Here is a 19647-nt window from a genome sequence, read left to right on the forward strand (position 1 = left end):
GGCCTTTGGTACTTTCTGGATAGTGTCGGTCTCCCTCTTCCCCGCACTTTCTATCTTATCCAAACCCCACCCCTACCAACACCAGCTGTTCTACCTTGCCCCCCTCCCTAAAAAGAACTTTCTACAATACATATTAACGCCTCATACGTTTCTTTTAAAGCTTGGATTCCAATACATCTCTCTCCATGTAATGAGGAAAAATTATAAAATAATTAACCTTTAGCTTTTTGAACGTGTTGAGTGTGTCCCGGTTTTACTATTTACTGTGCTTGTCCCCCCTTCCCCCCAAAAAAAACAAACAATAAATAAATAAATAAAAAAACATTCATAGATGCACATGTTTTCTTCCATCAAAACAGATTTTTTTTGTGGTCATAATGTTCTCATCTCCGGGTCTGTTTAAACAGGGTTACATGTATGATTTTGCTTTTCCCTTTACACACGGAATAGTAATCTGCCCGGGCGAAATAGTAATCCGCTCGGGGGAAATAGTAATATGCCCGGGCAAAATTGTAATCCGCCCGGGCGAATTAGTAATCCGCCCAAAGACTTAGTTCGTACGGATAGCATATGGTGAGGAGATGTTGTGAGGAGGAACAGGGTGATCGGGCTGGTACATACGGGGTGATGTGGTCAGACAGGTAGCTGGGGCATGTTCCATGAATTGCTTTGAGTATGTGTTGGCATGGATTTCCTCAACATGACATTCTGAAACTTTGCATGTGAAAATTGTCATTTGAACAAACTTACCAGTACAAGTTGGGCCACTCCAGGGTGAAACACATGTACACGTACATAATACATTATCAAGCTCTCCATTATTTGAACATACTTGAGTACATTCTGGACAAGTGAAATAGAAACAAAAACATAGAAATTAGTATAACATATTGTTTTCAAACATTATTAACAAAGAGACTTATTGTATTGTCAATCAATCAATCAATCAATCAATCAATCAATCAATCAATCAATCAATCAATCAATCAATCAATCAATCAATCAATCAACCAAACAATCAATAAATCAATCAATCAATCAATTATGTATATTTTGTAAATGAATAAAGTGTCTGTTTTGAAAAGTGAAAACAGTGACATTGTTTCCAAATTTACTATAAATTTAAAAGAAACCGACAGCAACAAAATGGGATCTTCACTTTTGGCTTGCCTTTAAGAGACTGGGTATAGCATTCTATTTTTTATCCAGAAAGCGTGTCGCCATATGCTCCTGATTTTACAAGTCTGCTCAAAATACAAGCGAAAATTGGAGAACATGCATCAACTATCGCGGGTAAACTTGCACAAGAGGTCCCATTCTCAATTTGCTTGGAATCTCAAAAACCCCGGATGAACTGTAAATAAGTTCTGTCTAAACATTTAGGGAAATAAACGCAGATGCACCAGTGCCTGATGATGAGGGGAACGGTGGGAACTGTTTCTACCCTTACCAATTTCGCAGTCGTCACCGAGGAAACCAGCTAGACAGATGCAAGTGTAACCACGAAGGTTAGCGAACAGGTTGTTGTTACAAGTACCACCATTACCACATTGATTGGCAGGGTCGTCACATGGTGCTTTGGAGAGTAATGAAGAAAATGTTTAGTTTAAATAATCTGGGGTGAAAGTCATTACTAACGAAAAAGTCTGAAACTTGGACACAAATTCAAAAGTATGTTGAAATGAAGCCATTTCTGGTAACCCCTGAGGTTATAGATTACAAGGAGCTTTTGGAAACAGCACCCAAAGCACTAGAGAAATAGACCAATGAGCAGGATTTGTTTTTTTGTGTGAAAAAAAATATTGTCTGATTTTCTTGACCAGGCCGACATAAAAGGTCTGAATTCAGTCAAAAGTCTGAACAATCTCATCCCTGAATAATAGCACTGCTTTTAACAAAGTTAGGGCAAAAATTAGGGATAGCTTAAAGGAACACGTTGCCTTGGATCGGACGAGTTGGTCTATAAAAAGCGTTTGTAACCGTTTTTTTATCAAATGCATATGGTTGGAAAGATATTTTAAAAGTAGAATACAATGATCCACACAAGTTTGCTTCGAAATTGCGTGGTTTTCCTTTTACTGTGCGAACTAACACGGTCGGCCATTTATGGGAGTCAAAAGGTGCTATGTATATACAAACTTTCAGAAAGAAAGGTTATTGCAGTAATGAATTTTTAAACCCAATTATTTAGCACCTTATAAGGGTTTACAAGCTACGGCGCATACAGCAGCCACAGCCAGGAACACAGGGGTGAACCCCTTCTCTTTTCGATAAGTGCACTGGGTTCTTTTAAATGCGTTACACAACACATGGGACCAAGCAATGGCTAGCTTAAGGACACAAGTGTCACGACTGGGGATTCGAACCCTAACTCTGCTGATCAGAAACACCAGAGTTTGAATTCGTTGCTCTTAACCGCTCGGCCATGACACTTCCACATCTGCTCTAGGCAAAGGTCTTGTGCTCAAATCCAACTCAAGTAGTAGGACTTCCCAAAGAGCTGAACACATGTCCGTGTTCAACACAAATAATTTAGCATGATTTTAAAGTACAGTGCAAGGGAACTTTTTATGTACTACAGTCAGCACCATCTTTTCTACAACAAATGAAGCAAGGGCAAAGGATATATTGGGAGTACAATGTATGTTATAATAATAATAATAACCAGTTTTTATATAGCCCTTTTCACACCCGAAGGGGCATCTCAAAGCGCTTTAATAATAATAAATAATAATATGAACACTTATAGTGCGCCGGTATCCACCACAAGTGATGCTCATGGCGCAAGGAAGAAACACAAAATTAATGAAAAGCAGCTGTGAAAAAGTGGGTTTTGAGGGCCTCTTTGAACTTATGAATAGAGGACATGTTACGGATATTAAGAGGCAGATTATTCCAAAGTAAAGGACCAGCATGAGAAAAAGCCCTGTCACCCCAACTGTTGTGGGTGTGGGGAACAACCAGTAATGACAAAGTGGATGATCTAAGACATCTGGAAGGATTGTAACGGGTAATTAATGGACAATTATACTGAGGAGCAGAACCATGTAAAGAATGAAAAACAAGCAGAAGTAATTTGTATTGAATGCGATATTGAACAGGGAGCCAGTGAAGTGCATTTAAAACCGGAGTGGTATGGGTTCTCCTGGAGGACAAAGTGACAGAGTAAACGGTCTCAGCTCCCTGGGGAGTTTACTTACCCCTTTCTCCACAGTTGGTGCCTGTGAAGCCCGGACTGCAGGCACAAATGTAGCCTGTGTTTGCTGTTACATCATTAGTACATGTCCCACTATTCTGACATGAAGCAGTAACACATGGCTCTACAGATACACATGACAAGTAGGGAAAAGGTCAAGATACATCATCTCAAAAATAGAAAGGAAATCTTTCATTACAGCGTAATAATAATAATAATAATAATACCAAAACTTATATAGTGCCCTTATCATTAAGACGTGCTCTAGGGCGCTGATTATTGCATTAAGGGCAAACTCAAAAGTAAGAAACGGAGTTCATTATTGGGAGTAAACGTTCTAAAAGTTATTCAAACTGTTAGTAGTTTTGTATAATGGCTTTACAAATTTGTATCATTTTGTTGGGAAAGTAAAATTTGGCCATTATATGAAAGAAAAATATATTGTATAAAGTGTATTCTTATTTTCAAGAACTTTGAACACATAAAATTCAATAAGAAGATTTAAACTCATAGTGAAATAGAGTCTGGAGTTTGAGTTGTTTTCTCATTGATGAATTGCGTGAGACTACAGTCTATATTCAATGAAATGACCTGTCTAATGGACTTATGTAATGTATACTCACGCAATTCACAGTTTTGTCCTGTGAACCCTGCTAGGCAGCTGCATGAGTACCCATCGCTGGCTGTATTATCACTTGCACAGGTGCCACTGTTCACACACGGACTGGAATCGCACTCTGCAGATACAAAGTAAAAAGGTTCTTTAAAGGTAGGGTCATAGATAGGTAAATGTACTTCAACAATTAAAGACCATATCAAAACTTAAAACTTACTATTTTGATAATGTGTAACATTTTGAAGAAATTATTCAATTTGAAGGACTATGGAGTGCGTTTTGGCGACCATACCCAGAAACATGTTTGAGCATTGGTCATCGGTTGAGTGTTTTCACGTGTTCAGTTGAACCGCGGTGGCGAGGCTGTTCAGACCAAATGGTAACTAACTTGTTGAATTGGCTGGGTTCATTTGGGTTGCCAAAACGCACTCATAGTTTAGACTGTATATCCCAAATATGGATTATTATTCCTGAGTGTGGCATAATTGCTCCAGAGTTTTTGTGATATCTCAACAACGCTAAAATGAAATGTTTGCAGGTTGTATGGATATACATATTAATAAGTGAATCAATGTGTGGTGAAGAGGTTTTCAACTAGTGGTTTAATCCCAACGAGGCCTGGTTCTTGATAATTTTACCGAGACGAAGTCAAGGTAAATTATAAAGAACCAGGCCTCGGCTAGTTGAAAACCGATTCAACACACTTTGATTCCCATTCATAAATACCTTTTCCGTCAAAAACATCAACACTTTTTGGTCAAAAAGTAAAATAAATGCAAAAATTATAATTGTTCAATGATTTCTTTCAACACAACACCCCTCCAGCTATGAAATGGTAACGCCCTCCGCCGCCCTAGGGTTAACAACTCCTTATAAGGGAATGCTGTGCGCGTCGCGCGTATTGCGTGATGTGGCACAACTGTTTCAGCCGTTGCCCTCGACTAATAGGAATGAAGAAACTGTCTTATAAGCACAGGTGCAAGCTCGCGTGTCACGCCCATGTTTCAACACTTTTTACTGGTCATAAACAAAGTTTTTTCCCCCCCAATGACGCGCTCTCCACCAATAGGAATAGGGAAACTGTCTGAGGTATTTATGAATACAAAATAAATCATTCAAAGAAAAGTAGGGTCTGGGTTGATATATATACTTAAATAAAATATGAAAAAAAAAATATTTGGTGAGAAGGCTTGCAGCTGTTGATAGTATAAACTGTTTTGAGAAAGGATTGAAATATGTCTCATTATCAGAAATAGTCATAATTCCTACTCACGTGGCGCTCCAATGATGAGGGTGTTTCTTATCACTTTATGGTTGAGCTGTACTTGATCCATGTTGCTCCCATCAAGAAGATCAAGGAAAGAAGCGACGATTGTAGCCTCCGGTGTCGCAGCATTCTTCATGTTTGTAGCGAACGTCACCAAGACAGTACTGTCTGAACCTGGGATGGGGGTAATATCATAGATGAGGACATCTCCAAAACCGGTTGATATAGCAGACTCTCTAAAGGTTGCTTCAATCTGGGGACACAAATTTGTAAAAATAAAGTTAGTGGCCTGACATTTTGACCCTAGCAGAGTCTTTCTCAAAGACTAAATGTAAAGCACATTGGTTGCTATAGAAATGAATACAGTAAAATTCTTCTGGTATAGTACCTTGGTTGCTATGGGTGTAGTACATTGGTTACCACTGGTAGTATATTGTTATGGGTATAGTACATTGGTTGCTACTATAGTAGCCTGGTTTTGCAACAGGTAGGTGTATTTTAATAGTGCATCAAGCTTGTGGGCTCAAGTAATCATTTATTTATTTTATTTTATTTATTTATTGTTTATCCTAGGAAATCCATTCAGTAAGAAAAACTCACTGATCTCCCATGGATCCCAGCTAATGTACATAATATAATGCACTCTTAACCAATCACCAGGCAGCTTCTTAAGGGGCGTTATACAGTTAGATAGCCACAGACAAAAGGTTTTAATAAAATGCAAAAGTGTTTCTGGGCACTTCTCCTTACTTTTTTCAAAGTTTCACAAACTTACGTCTCTTTTCAAATCTGTGCGATATTTCACAAAATGTCGACGAAGATCAAATCCCTCATTGAGGACCATGACACTACTGACAAGTGTAAAAACTGCGGAAGTGTTGTAGGATACACCGGCTGTCATAAAAATCGGAAAAGAAAAAAGGCTAAAATTATTAATTTAATGAAAGGATTTTGTTTATATTCATATTAAACAGCAATGAAAGAAAAACAAAATTATGGGTTCTCCAAAGGGTATTTCTTTGACTTTGGTAGAACTATTTTTCTGAATAATATTTACTGTTACGAACTCTATAAACATAAAAGAAAATAAATAACTTGTTGTTTGATTGCAAAGTTAACAACTCTGTACTTTGTATTTCAGCTAACAACAATAAAAAACATGAGGTAAATATTTTTTAAACTCAAAGGAAATAAAAATTTGATAAAGGAAGATGATCTTACGTTTACAAACGCTCCTTTCTTGATAGAAGTTAAACATGCAGGTACACTCATGAGATCCTGGTAAATTAAAACAAACTGAGTCTGGTTTGCTGGAACACTGGCTGGAGATCTGACATTCATCAATGTCTACAGGAAAGAAAAAATAATCCTTTTAGATAAAAGTTTATCATTATACAATTGTTGCACCCTGTGGCGGGGGTTCATGTTGTTTTGTACAGGGGGTAATCGCACAATCTGCAAATTACTCCTGAGGGTGTACAAAGCCCATGGACCCCAGTCACAGCGTGCAACAATTTTGTTCTTATAAGTTGGTAACATAATTATTCCTCTTCTGGAAGTTCTGATGTCATCTACAAACATTATAACGACGAAGTATGCATAGTTTATTGGAGACAAACAGTTGTTAAAAATTAGCAACAATTCTTCACTGTTACTTTGAAACCGCGGTTGTTTTGTACAAAGCACTGGCAATTGACCAACAGTGGGAACAATCATGCTAATGTACATGCATTTTTGTATCACATCATGTAATTGGTTCTCGACCAATCAAACTTCACAACTTGTTACTGAGGTATAACAAATGTTCTCGCATCGGTGCAACAAGGTATAAACATAGTTTGGAGCAGGTTGGCAAGTGATGTATCTTGCACTGCTTTTCACCTCTGTGGACCCCGGCTGTGTGAACCCTACCTCAGACCTGAGGCTCATGGAGTGGATTTGACATCCAATAAATCTACTCCGCGGTAGTAGAATAATAAAAAGACACTTCTCTAAGAGCAAACTCTACCTGGCAAGTATAGATACACACATTTGTATTGATACCTCACCATTCAATGCCTCTAGTCACATGAAGAAATAGTAATGTTGTACAAAGCCATGATTCCGGTTACCAGTAAGTTTTCACGAGAACCAGTCATTGGTGTTAATAATTATACATTACACTTTTCTGAAATCACACCTTCACACCTTTTTAATGCTAATTACTTTTGACTTGAATTCGCCAACAAATTGAAAAACATAATTGATTTTAAGGAAGGACATAATTATGTTCTTATTTATTTTATTTATTTTAAATCTTTAGACATACACAATAGTTGCAAGTTGTACAGGGGCTGTCAAGGCTAAAACAAAAGTATAAAACTGTCATCAAAAGATGTGTAAAACCAGACCCCTGCCAACGATAAAAATATAATTATACAATATAAAAAGGTGATTGCACTGAAACATTTAAAAACATTTTCTTACCCACACATGCAGTGTTTTGTATTTCAAAACCGCTCAGACATGAACAGTCATATCCACCAGGTATGTTGTCACATCTGGACACTACTGTGTCACATGAATCCATGTTCATTTCACACTCATTCACATCTGAGAGAAAAAACAAATACAAAATTGAAACTGCACAACTTTTGATAATCATCAATATAGGCCAAGTCATGGTAAATCTTGTTGCTTTTCAGACCATTTGCACATGACATCTGCATTTGAGTAGTTTGACAGGAGTCAAGAGCAGATACTCATTGGCCCATCCTTTCTTCTAAAAGCACAGCGTCATCATTGTTTTAAAGTGGCGTTGTGACGGTATTGCATGGTCTATTTCACTCAAAATTTTCAGGAAAAACAGCTGAAAAAATACAGTTTTATTTTGTAAATTCTGTCTTCATTGGAAGTACTTCTTTACTCCGACAGTTTTGGTTACGTGTACAGTAGGTAGGGTAGATCTTGTTTCTAATAATATGTTCTATTCAACACTAGTGCTGGGCGAATAGTGAAATTTTGTTATTCGGATACCGCTGGCCAACTATCCGAAATTAACCGGATATTCGAATAGCTTTTTCGCCGCAAGAGGGCGCTATTTAAAAAAAAAATAAAAAAAAAAAAAATCATTTTTTTTTTAGCCGCTAGAGGGCGCTGTTCGTTTGTGAATGAGATCTTATGGGCGGATTGATATTAGTTTTAGACAGTGTCACTCGGTTCATTCATAAAAATGACCGGATCTAATTTAAAGATGGCGATTTGCTTTTTGTTTTGATCGTGATTGACTCTACGTGAAGGAAAACTTTTGTAATCTTTGAACAAATTACGTGTGAAATGTCATTGTTTTAACTCTTCACGGAGGTAAGCATAGTTAAATACTTAATTTATGCTGTTTTATGCTGTCTTTTAATAGAAGTCTCATAAGAATTCAGACAAAACATTCATATCAGTTGTCGCCCGACGTCCGCGGATATTCGGATATTAAAGAATATCCGGTTACTCGGTTGTAATTACAGAATTATCCGGTTTGTAAATAGGTATTCGCGCCCTATGCGGATATCCGGTTAAGAAAAAAAAGGCATTCGCGGTTACGGATAGGAAAACCTATTCGCCATTAACCGGATATTCGAATAATTCGCCCAGGCCTATTCAACACGCAGCTTCTTTAAACATATTAAAGGTAAAAATAAGATTGTTACCGTCACACTGTCGTCCTTCGATGAGGCCCTCAGCGGATACGTAACCGCTGTTACACATACAAACATAACTTCCTACGTTGTCTGTGCACTGTGAGCTGCCAACTGCACAATCATTATTCCCACTTGTACATTCATTTTCATCTAAACAAAAAAATAATCATAATAATAAAATACACATAAATAACCAGAACAATAATACACAGTTTAGCGCTTTATCAAACCTGAAGGTGTTTCAAAGCACTCATTTTTTTATTCAAATACAGAGCTTTGTTAAAGTGTCGGGACCGGGACTCTTTACAATTACCAATAGTGTCCTGTGTCTTTAAGCATACAATTGTTAGCTTAAATAAACCCAGGCAAAATACACATTTCAACAATACACTTTGACAAAAACTTGTTTAAAAAACATGCAAAATAAATCTCTTAACATGTGCTGATAATGTACCACAGGGACAATGCAACGAATTGTGTCCTTCGTTGCACTGGTTTTAAAAAAGAGAACTAAACTCACTTGTACATTCTAGGCCAGACCCCTGGTATCCGGGATCACAATTACATTCGTAGCTTCCTTCGGTGTTTGTGCACGTTGCTAGGGAGTGACACAAGTCTGGGTTCTCTTGACACTCATCAATGTTCACGCAGGAGGTAAACCCATCACCACGGTATCCACTATTACACATGCAGAGGTAGCTGCCTTCAGTGTCACTGCACAGGCTATTGCTGGCACAGACAGGGTCTACGCTTTCACACTCTTTTATGTCTGATGAATGAATAGTATCAACAATATTTAACCATGTTATAGATTGCCTGTCATTGATTGTTAATATATACCTGACAACTGAGGTCAGCTCAACAGAGATCCGCTGCCTTCGAGCATGAGAGAGTGTCTTGATCCTTACCTTGGCAGGTAACTCCATTCCCTTCGAATCCCACAGAGCAGTTGCACTGGAAGGAACCAGCCAGATTGGTGCAGACAGCTTGATGGGAGCAGTTGGCAATTAATGGATGTGCTGCTGGCAATCGACACTCATCAATATCTTTACAGACAGACAGATAAAAAAAAACAGAAATCGCTAACAAAGTTAGTCTGCAGTTCACTTATTTACTTATGAATGATTATTTATTTAAAGGATAAAAACATAATTTTAAATTTTAGTTTAGAGCTTACTAATGCCTGTGATTGACTTTCACAGAACTTGGGGAAGTACCGAGAACACGGTGCTAACACTTAGTGCGAGGGTAAAATAACCTTTAGTTCATTTGAATCTTGAAAAAAGGAATGAAGAAATAAAACTTTACCAAAGCACACCAGTCCATTTCCAATGTATCCGCTCTTACATTGGCAAGTGTAGGAGCCATTAGTATTAATACAATCAGCATCCACGTGGCAAGTCAAATCAGAGGGGTCCCCCAACAAACACTCATTTATATCTACCATGAAAACAAAACAAAAAAACAAGTACTTATTACAAAAATAACTTTTGATACTTCTTTGGCATATACACTCAAATAATAGAAAATAGAGAGCACCGGGTGTGCTGCCATGTACCATTTGCTGTGTCAAGATTACCAACCCCAGCGTACTGAAAAACATTGCTGATGACTGGCTCACCAAAATGTACTATACTGTGTGTGCACACTTGCTAAAAACCATGGCGCTTTAATGGCCCTGTAGGACGCTTAGTATGCGTGTATTTTGCCACAGTTCACGTATCACTCGAGACTTACTGCGCATTTTTCCTCTGCAGAAAAGTTGTGAGCGTTATTTCCTGCTTAAGCAGCTCAAAGCCGGGGCCAATAGCCTTCTCTCAATCATTGCAATTTTTCTTTTTTTTTTTTTCATTAAAAAGCCTAATGTGATTCTCCCAATTACGCAACAAATAATTTGCAGGGTTTGAATTGTTCTCAACTCTCTTGCGAATATCGCAGCGAAAACAGAGTTGTGACGTCAAATTAACGTCAAATTTGCATCGCATTCGCAATCGCAGGAAGTATGAACTGGGCTTTACTCACCATCACATAGTCCAGACAGTGTTGAACGTTGGTATCCATCCTTACAGTCACACGTGAAAAATGGTTCAGCATTGACACAAACTGTACTCATCTCATCACAATCATGGTCTTCCGTAAGGCATTCGTTCACATCTACCAATACAAATAAATTAAATAAAATTATTAGCTGTTGCAAAGTGGTTACCAACCAAAAGGACACAAATACAAATATTGTACTCAAACTTGGAAGTCAGCAGAAATAATTTCTCTATCCAACAAGTTCTGGGGCCGATTTCACAAAAGTCTAAGATTGATCGTAACTGCAAATCAATCGTAGTTGCTTAGTAAAGTGTGATGTCACAATGCAAATCACTATGGTGATACTGAAAATCTGTCTTGCGATGAATTTAATTGCTTTGTGACATCGGCCCCTGGTTCATGCATCGATGATGGAAAAGTTTCTGAAGACGCTGTTATAAACATCAGCTTTGCTGTCCGGCTTCATATTTGTGAAGGATGCAGATGTTAATGTGCATGTGATTAAATTTCTAGAACTTAACAGCGTATTTGTCCTGTGGACTTGGAGAACGTGTTGTTCATTCTGTTTTCAGGACACTATTGAATAGTGAATCTCTAGTCTATCTTATGACAGTGACCATCTGACCTTAATAAATCTTGAAACAAATTTTCAAGACAGGTTTTATCTACAAACCTACCTGAGCAGGTGCGTTGATCGCTGTCGAGGGCGTAGCCGAGGGAGCAGGTACAATTATAACTACCCACAGTATTAGTGCAGGTCGCGTTAGCACTGCATAAATGAGGATTGTCAACACTTTCACACTCGTTGGTTTCTGTAACCGATATATATAATCAATGGTTATTCAATTTCAAATGTTGCCTAACCACAAAGGAAACTGACTGCATAAGTCATTGCTGAAGAAAATCTTTTGAAATTATGACATTTCTACCTTTTGATAACCCCTGGGGTAATACATTATAATGACTGTTAGAATCAGGGCCCAATTTCATAGAGCTGCTAAGCACAAAAATTTGCTTAGCATGAAATTTCTTCCTTGATAAAAACAGGATTACCAACCAAATTTCCATTTGTTGGATATTGCTTGGTACTGTTATTCAGCTGTTGTTTATTTATCCTGAAAATCATGTGGAAATTTGGTTGGTAATCCTGTTTGTAACAAGGCAAAAATTTCATGCTAAGCAACTTTTTGTGCTTAGCAGCTCCATGAAATTGGGCCCAGATCCTCAACCCAAGAAAAGTAGTATATAGAGAGCATATTATATATCTGAAGTAAACAACAGGCAGTAATAATTCAAATAAAAGTCCGATCATAAGTAAATTTACAATAACATTTTTAAATTAATTAATTTATAAATAAATTAGAAGACGACACTGATGACAGATTCAAATTTTTACCCAAGCAAGTGTCGCCACCATCTGGGTTGTGAAAACCAATATCACAGCGACAGAGTTCTAGAGAAGATGCTGCAGTGTAGCATGTACTGTCCATACAAGTCTTTCCGCTGCATGGCGTGGTTGCTGTAAACACACATAATTTACACAAATTTTATTTATTTATTTCAGTATTTAAAGATTGGGGGGGGGGGGGGGGGTTGAGAAGAGGGAAAAAAGAAGGACTTTGGGGGATCTTTTGATGTGTCAAACGATGCATTTTTGTCAATCTCATTTTGGAAGAGGCAAGGAAGGGCCACCCCATAAGAGCTCCCCTGGTGGTATATAAAACTGTACAAATAGAGCAAACAGGCTTAGATGAGTCAGACATATGTGACTGATGGTAAAAATACAATTACCTGTACACGTTCCATCCTCTTGTTCCCTGAATCCTTCACCACATAAGCACATGTAGGTTCCATCCAGGTTTTTGCAATCTTGTGGACAGTCATGAACCCCCAACATGCACTCATCGATATCTGTTAGGAAAAGACAACAATAAACCCCCAATTTTATTTATTAAATATGGGATAAAAAAATACCGTTAACATCTGTTTTTACTGGTCAAGATTTTTGAATTATGAAGAAGATACAATTCTTATTTTTATTATTATTTTGTTTTTGTGATTAGAAATCAACACACATACTCCAAAAATCATAATCATAAACCATTTCATAAATTACCCTCCCCCAATTAAGTTCCCAGCCCAATCCAATTCCCAACTGCAAATAGTCACAGTTAATCCTGTAATTTTAACGGCAAGGGGTATTAACCATTGCAGTCCAAAAGCTTGCAATCACTCATTTTGTTATATAAAGAACTCAACAATTCTTCAAATTCTTTAAAACTATATAATTATATGACTCTTTGCAAAACAAAACAAGTTCCAAAACTTAAACTTTCATACAAAAACACTAAAAGTACAAATGCATAATTGCAAGAGCCAGTTTGCATAAAGTGGGTATGGCTATGGTATTATATTCCAGGTATCAAGTTTCAAGGTTCATTGTATCAGCATTGACCTCTTGCCTGTCCACCATTTCTAAGTCAAAATAGTACAGAATAGGCATGAGTAAGTGTGTTGCGCACATAGAGTTCCCAGTGGGCACACAACGTTATTTCAACGTTGGATATTGGTTGATTTGGCGTCACAACGTTGAAGTACCATAAATCAACGTTGTTTCAACGTCACATTTGCGACGTTGATTTTAGGTTGTTCTTTGACGTTGCATAAACGTTGGATAAAGGTTGTTTTTGGGTCGCGACATTAACAACCAAAATTCAGTGTTGATAACATCAGTCTGCCAACGTTGTATCAATGTAATGTTTGACGTAAGTACAAGGTTGGATAAAGGTGGTTTTTGTGTCGGGATAATAACAACCAAAAATCGACGTTGATCCAACATCAGTCTGCTAACGTTGTATCAACGCAATGTTTTGGTCGTAAGTACAACGATGGATAAACGTTGTTTTTGCGTCGGGATAATAACAACCAAAAATCGACGTTGATCCAACATCAGTCTGCCAACGTTGTATCAACGTAATGTTTTTGAAGTATGTACAACGTTGGATAAAGGTTGTTTTTGCGTTGGGATAATAACAACCAAAAATCAATGTTGATCCAACATTAGTCTGCCAACGTTGTATCAATGTAATTTGTTTGACGGAAGAACAACGTTGGATAAAGGTAGTTTTTGCGTCGGGATAATAACAACCAAAAATCAACGTTGATCCAACATTAGTCTGCCAACGTTGTATCAATGTAATTTGTTTGACGGAAGAACAACGTTGGATAAAGGTTGTTTTTGCGTCGGGATAATAACCACCTAAAAATCGACGTTGATCCAACATCAGTCTGCTGACGTTGTATCAACGTAATGTTTTGGTCATAAGTACAACGTTGGATAAAGGTTGTTTTTTGTGTTGGGATAATAACAACACAACATCAACGTTGATCCAACATCAGTCTGCCAACGTTGTATCAATGTAATGTTTTTGAAGTATGTAGGCCTGCAATGTTGGATAAAATCAATGTTGATCCAATATCAGTCTGCGATGTTGTAATAGCATTATGTTTTTCACGTTTTACATCGTTGCATAAAGGTTGTTTTTGCGCCACCATAATAACCTCAATTTAATGTTGATCCAATATCAGTCTGCTAATGTTGTATCGACGTAATAATTTTTGATGTATGTGCAACGTTGGATGTTTTTACCTCACGATAATAATAACCTCAAATCAATGTTGATCCAACATCAGTGTGGTAACGAATTGTTTCAACATGAGGTTTCTGACATACAACGTTCGATAAAGGTTGTTTTTGCGTTGTGATGATAACAACCTAAAATCAACGTTGGTCCAACCCGTCATCAGTCAGGTAGTTTCACAAATTGGATAAAGGTTGTTATTGCATTGCATAATAACTAACTAAAATCAATGCTTATCCTTCCAACAGGCAGTTTAAGAAATTGCCATGTTTATTTTACAATCATTGTGCCATCAACGTGTCATCTTTTGTGGAAAATTTATGTCTCGGCGGGAAGGGTTCGTGCACTCACCAACATATGTGACACAATTTGTGTGTTCTGAATAAAATTAATAGACAACTTGCTGGCAGAGATTTCGGGATAAGGCCGGCGAAATGTGTATTATCTGATGAGGTCATGTCACAATCACTGCTTTCCTGTAAATGGATTCAAAAGCAATAGCGGTAAAGCATGATGTGTTGCTTTCCAATGTCTCCACTGGCCTCCCGTATAAAAGAAAGAATTCTCTTCAAAGTACTTTTGTTTGTTTTTTAAGCCTTCCATGACCAGACGCCATTATATATCAAGGGTTGCTTTACATTTCATAACCCCATCTCGCCATAATCTTCGCTAACAAAAATAGTTACAGAATAGTTTGCTTGTTAATATTGTAAAACAGGTTAAATGGTTGACATTGACGTTTTGTTTGCAAAACCAAGATGCGAAAACTTCAGTGTTATACCAATCGATCACGCTATTGTTGATCCAACGTTGGTTTAACGTTGACATAATATGCAAATTAGGGGTCACGTGGCCTAGAAGTGTATTAATTAAGTTATCCGAGGAAAGTTTCTGTCCTTTTGTGTTTAATTCGAATGTAAAAAATACGAACAACAAAAGTCCAAGAAAAAATTTGTAATTTAAACATATTAATAATTAAGCAGTTTTTAGCTAAAAACGGAGTAAAACCATGACTAGAAAATTTAGGGATCTTGGTCTACATATATACAAGACATACAGTGTGTATAGATGGTACCTTGATAGGTTGTAGTCATGTATTTAGTTAGTATAAATATTAAAGTACATGTAAATAACAGAGTAGTATTAACTAACACTAATGATAACTACCTGAAATAAATAAAAAAATAACTAGGGAATTAAAGAGCCATTGTTTCTACATTGTGATTGCAACGTTGTTTCTACGTCGGCATTTCAACGTTGTAACGATTTGAAACGATTTGAAGCGTCTAAACTTGACGTTGAAACAACATGGTGATTTTAACGTTGTTTTTACGTCGGCATTTCAACGTTAAAACGATTTGCAAATCCAACCATTATTCAACAGTGTTTCAACATAGAAACAAATGCCGACATTGAAACAACGTTAATATTCCCACGCTGTTTCTACGTCGACATTTCAACGTTAAACAATTTGCAAATCCAACTATTATTCAACGTTACTTCAACGTCGGGGTATGACGTTGTTTCAACGTTATTTCAACGTATTTTGCCCACTGGGTTATATACAAGAACTAGAGGGCGCAGGCCTATATACATGTACATGTACGCGACCCGGCATGCGCGCATGCGGCTATTTTCTAAGTTGACAAAACAGCATCGCACAGCTTGTGTTTGTGCGGCCATTTTGTATGTTGACAAAACAGCATCGCGTAGCGTACAACTCCAACGTGTACTTCATATTCAACCCACGAACACTATATCCCACATGTCCCCTTGCGGTCCCGCCGCGTTTGTGCAACAGCATCACCAGTGCCCCTCTAGTTCTTATATATAACTCTATGGTTGCGCATTAACACTGTGGGGATCAATAGTTACCTGTACAGACTGATCCACTGCCGGTATATCCTGGCCGGCACTCACAATCAAATCCACCTGCTGTATTCATGCATACTGCATTGGAGATGCAATCATCAGTCCCGATGGTGCACTCATTAACATCTGCAATAAAAGTGGGAAATGTTTCAAAAATAACACTGTGAAGCAAAAAGGTCAAATCACTCCAGCCATCTCTGCAAGTTCAAAATGAGGTCACTCAGGGGTTGATTTCACAAAGAGTTGGACTAGGACTTAGGAATAGTCCTAGGAGATATTAAAAACTTAAGTATCGTCCCAAGTTACAATGAGTGATGACTCATCCTAACTCAAGAAGACTAATAATAATAATAAAACCATTCTTATACAGTGCATAATTATCACCGTGAGATCCCTGTGCTAGTCTTAACTCTTTGTGAAATCAACCCCTGGTACTAGCAACCAGCAACAATTTATTTCTAAATTGACAAATAATTCGACAAGGCCTGTTCCTTTACTCAGTATCTACATGCCAGGTGGTGCTAGTGAAGAGATAACTATAATCTTACCAACGCAAGAAGAACGCCCATCCCCGCTATAACCATTAATACATTCACAGCTGTAGGAACCGGGTGTGTTAACACATACGCCTAGAACGTCCAAGCAGGTTGCTTCACCTGTAGTACACTCATCCTTGTCTATATGAAAAACAAATTCAAAAAAAAATTGTCATCCTTTGGATTGGATATTAAAGTCACTGGACACTATTGGTAATTACAAAATAATTGTCAGCATAAAAACTTACTTGTTCCCTTAGAAAAAAGTTCTATAGAAATCTATTAAAAAAACAACTATAGAATTTCTTAAAAAAATTCTATAGAAAAATATATAGAACATCTATATAAAATTTCTATACAGTTTCTATACAAATTCTATACAATTTCTACACAGAATCTATACAGTGTCTTTCTTTAGAAAATTGGGCCACTTTTCTAAAGAATGTCCATAAGAACAATGTATAGAGCTCTGTAAAACTAAAAAAAAAAAAAAACAACTATAGAATTTACGTAAAAAGCAATGGAGAGCTGTTGATAGTATAAAACACTTTTTTTATTTCTTAGAAATGTTTCATCAGCATGCAACTCAGTCAAACTTACCAACACAAGAGAATCCGTTGCCGAGAAAACCTTCAATGCAGGTACACGTAAAGCTACCATCAGTATCTGAACACGTACTGACTCTTGAACTACAGGGTTGCACCAGGCGAAGACACTCATTCTCATTTTCACACCAGGTACCGTTACCGGTCCATCCGTCGTTACAGCTGCAGGTAAACAAACCCACGGTGTTGCCACACAATGCTTCTTGGTGACAATTGTCAAGGCCCCTCATGCATTCATCCATATCTACGACAACAAGAGTAGAAACGAATCGCTGAAATAAGAAAATTCCTCTCAGCATGGTGAGGTGAAAAAAAAACATTACAAAAAGTAACGATGGGACATCGTCTATAATTGCGTTCATATAGAGCAAGCTGCAAGGTTTACAAAAAAATAAGTTGCTGAATGCGCCATAGCACCATGTAAACCCCAAGTGCTACATAATTGGGTCTCAGAATTCATATCTTCAGAAACCTATCAATTTAATAAAATCAATAGACTAAGCGCCTTGTGTACAGGTTGGTAGATACGTACACACAATATAAGCTTTTGATATTATTAATATATTATTATTATCATTATTACTACTGTACACTCATGGGGTGACAGATCTTTTTCTGTAGCCGCGCCACGCATCTGGAACTCTCTACCACTTAATCTTCGATCTTGTCTTTGTACCGCGAAATTCAAGTCTCTTCTCAAAACTTATCTTATGTCACAGGTTTTCAATGACTAATTTTGTTGTGTCTGTTTTTCTTTGTGTTGTGTTTTTGTTTTGTTTTGTTTTGGTTTACTGCGCCTTGAACACCCAGCAGGGTGGATATTTGCGCATTACAAGTCTTCTTCTTCTTATTATTATTATTATTATGTACATGTACATGAGGAACTTGACTGAGATGAATTTATTACCTTCACATGTAAATCCACTGCCTTCATACCCCGTAAGACATTCACATCTGTATGATCCGTCTGTGTTGAAGCATTCAGAATTGCTGTCACAACTATTCACTCCGTTACACTCATTGATATCTGAACAAAAATATACACACAAAATAATCATAAAATGTTTGTCCAAAATCAGAGAGCAAATAACTTGGTGAATTGTTTTTCTCAATCGATATATTATAGCCATGTTCACCTGAGCCAACTCCCAGGGAATAAAACCCTGGGAAAGCCATGGGGAATTTTTATCTCCACTGCCACCCTACTTTTGTTTCACTTAATTTTCCTGGGTACATAAAACAAACATTTAGAATGCTACTCCCTAGGGGGTTATCCAGCCTACTCCCAAGCAGGGGTATAACTTTTTCCCAGGGGTATCGCCACAGTTAAGAACTCAAGTGCTAAAGGTCATGCCAAATTTTCCAGTGATATTACCAGGAAACCTTCAGGTTTCTTATTTCATCCCAAGTTAATAAATGCAAAAAATAAATTTAGTTTAATGCAATACAATTCATTCACTTGGACTAGAGCCAAACCTGAACCTGCAACACACCAATTAATGTGCCTGCAGCCGATTTCAAGAAACACTAGGATTAATCCTATCTCGAGTAGGGCGCCCTAACTTAGGATTGGTTCAATGCGACCTAATGCTTTGAATAGAATAGATAGAATAGATTTATTTATTGTCCACGTTAAAAAACATAGAAACTTGACATCCACTGGCCAAATACAAGAATACAGAATCTATGTCAAAACTATATAAATTACAAAATAAGTGAAGTTACAAATACAAAGCAACAAAAGACCTGCATATTCAAAAAATGCACCAGCCAGAACAACGCCAACTGGTCACATACATAGGACACTAAGACAACAACAGGCTGGAAAAAACACCCAGTCTTCCGAGTTTAACACGTCCTAAGTCCTAAGATTAATCCTAAGTTGGGAAGAGTTTGGTGAAATCGACGGCAGTGCTCTTCCAACCGAGCTATCCGTCCCTAATGTTGACGATTTCCCTATTTTGTCAATAGCTTTGGTCATGGATTTTCAGAGGCAATTCAACCTGCAGCTGCCATTAGCCAGGAATCATACCCAACCTAACACAACCTGGGAGGAAGCAGCAAGGGGTTCACCTTAAGGGGATGCAACTTTTTAGTTCAAAAACTAAGGACTTGATACGTATATATTTAATGTACTGCTGCTTAAAAAAAAAAAAATAATTTGTATGTAAGTTCGCCCCAAACAAGACTAAAGCCACTCTAG

General features: G+C 37.5%; 1 protein-coding gene across 1 annotated transcript in view; it reads right to left on the bottom strand.

The window, feature by feature from the left end:
• The window catches only part of LOC139942679 (uncharacterized), a 164233-nt gene that overhangs the window by 18893 nt on the left and 125693 nt on the right, over positions 1-19647 (bottom strand). Inside the window, exons 89-108 of the mRNA XM_071939494.1 lie at positions 18352-18471; positions 17440-17688; positions 16852-16980; positions 16307-16429; positions 12582-12701; positions 12187-12309; positions 11468-11602; positions 10773-10904; positions 10059-10190; positions 9659-9796; positions 9271-9519; positions 8760-8900; positions 7546-7671; positions 6301-6426; positions 5855-5973; positions 5086-5332; positions 3820-3933; positions 3201-3320; positions 1451-1576; positions 751-843 (exon numbers count right to left, since the gene is read on the bottom strand). Of these exons, the coding sequence (XP_071795595.1) occupies positions 751-843; positions 1451-1576; positions 3201-3320; positions 3820-3933; positions 5086-5332; positions 5855-5973; positions 6301-6426; positions 7546-7671; positions 8760-8900; positions 9271-9519; positions 9659-9796; positions 10059-10190; positions 10773-10904; positions 11468-11602; positions 12187-12309; positions 12582-12701; positions 16307-16429; positions 16852-16980; positions 17440-17688; positions 18352-18471 (2862 nt within the window). The remainder of the gene's footprint in view (positions 1-750; positions 844-1450; positions 1577-3200; positions 3321-3819; positions 3934-5085; positions 5333-5854; positions 5974-6300; positions 6427-7545; positions 7672-8759; positions 8901-9270; positions 9520-9658; positions 9797-10058; positions 10191-10772; positions 10905-11467; positions 11603-12186; positions 12310-12581; positions 12702-16306; positions 16430-16851; positions 16981-17439; positions 17689-18351; positions 18472-19647) is intronic.

The sequence above is a fragment of the Asterias amurensis genome, chromosome 10 (genome assembly GCF_032118995.1).
Source record: "Asterias amurensis chromosome 10, ASM3211899v1".
Classification (NCBI taxonomy): Eukaryota; Metazoa; Echinodermata; class Asteroidea; order Forcipulatida; family Asteriidae; genus Asterias; species Asterias amurensis.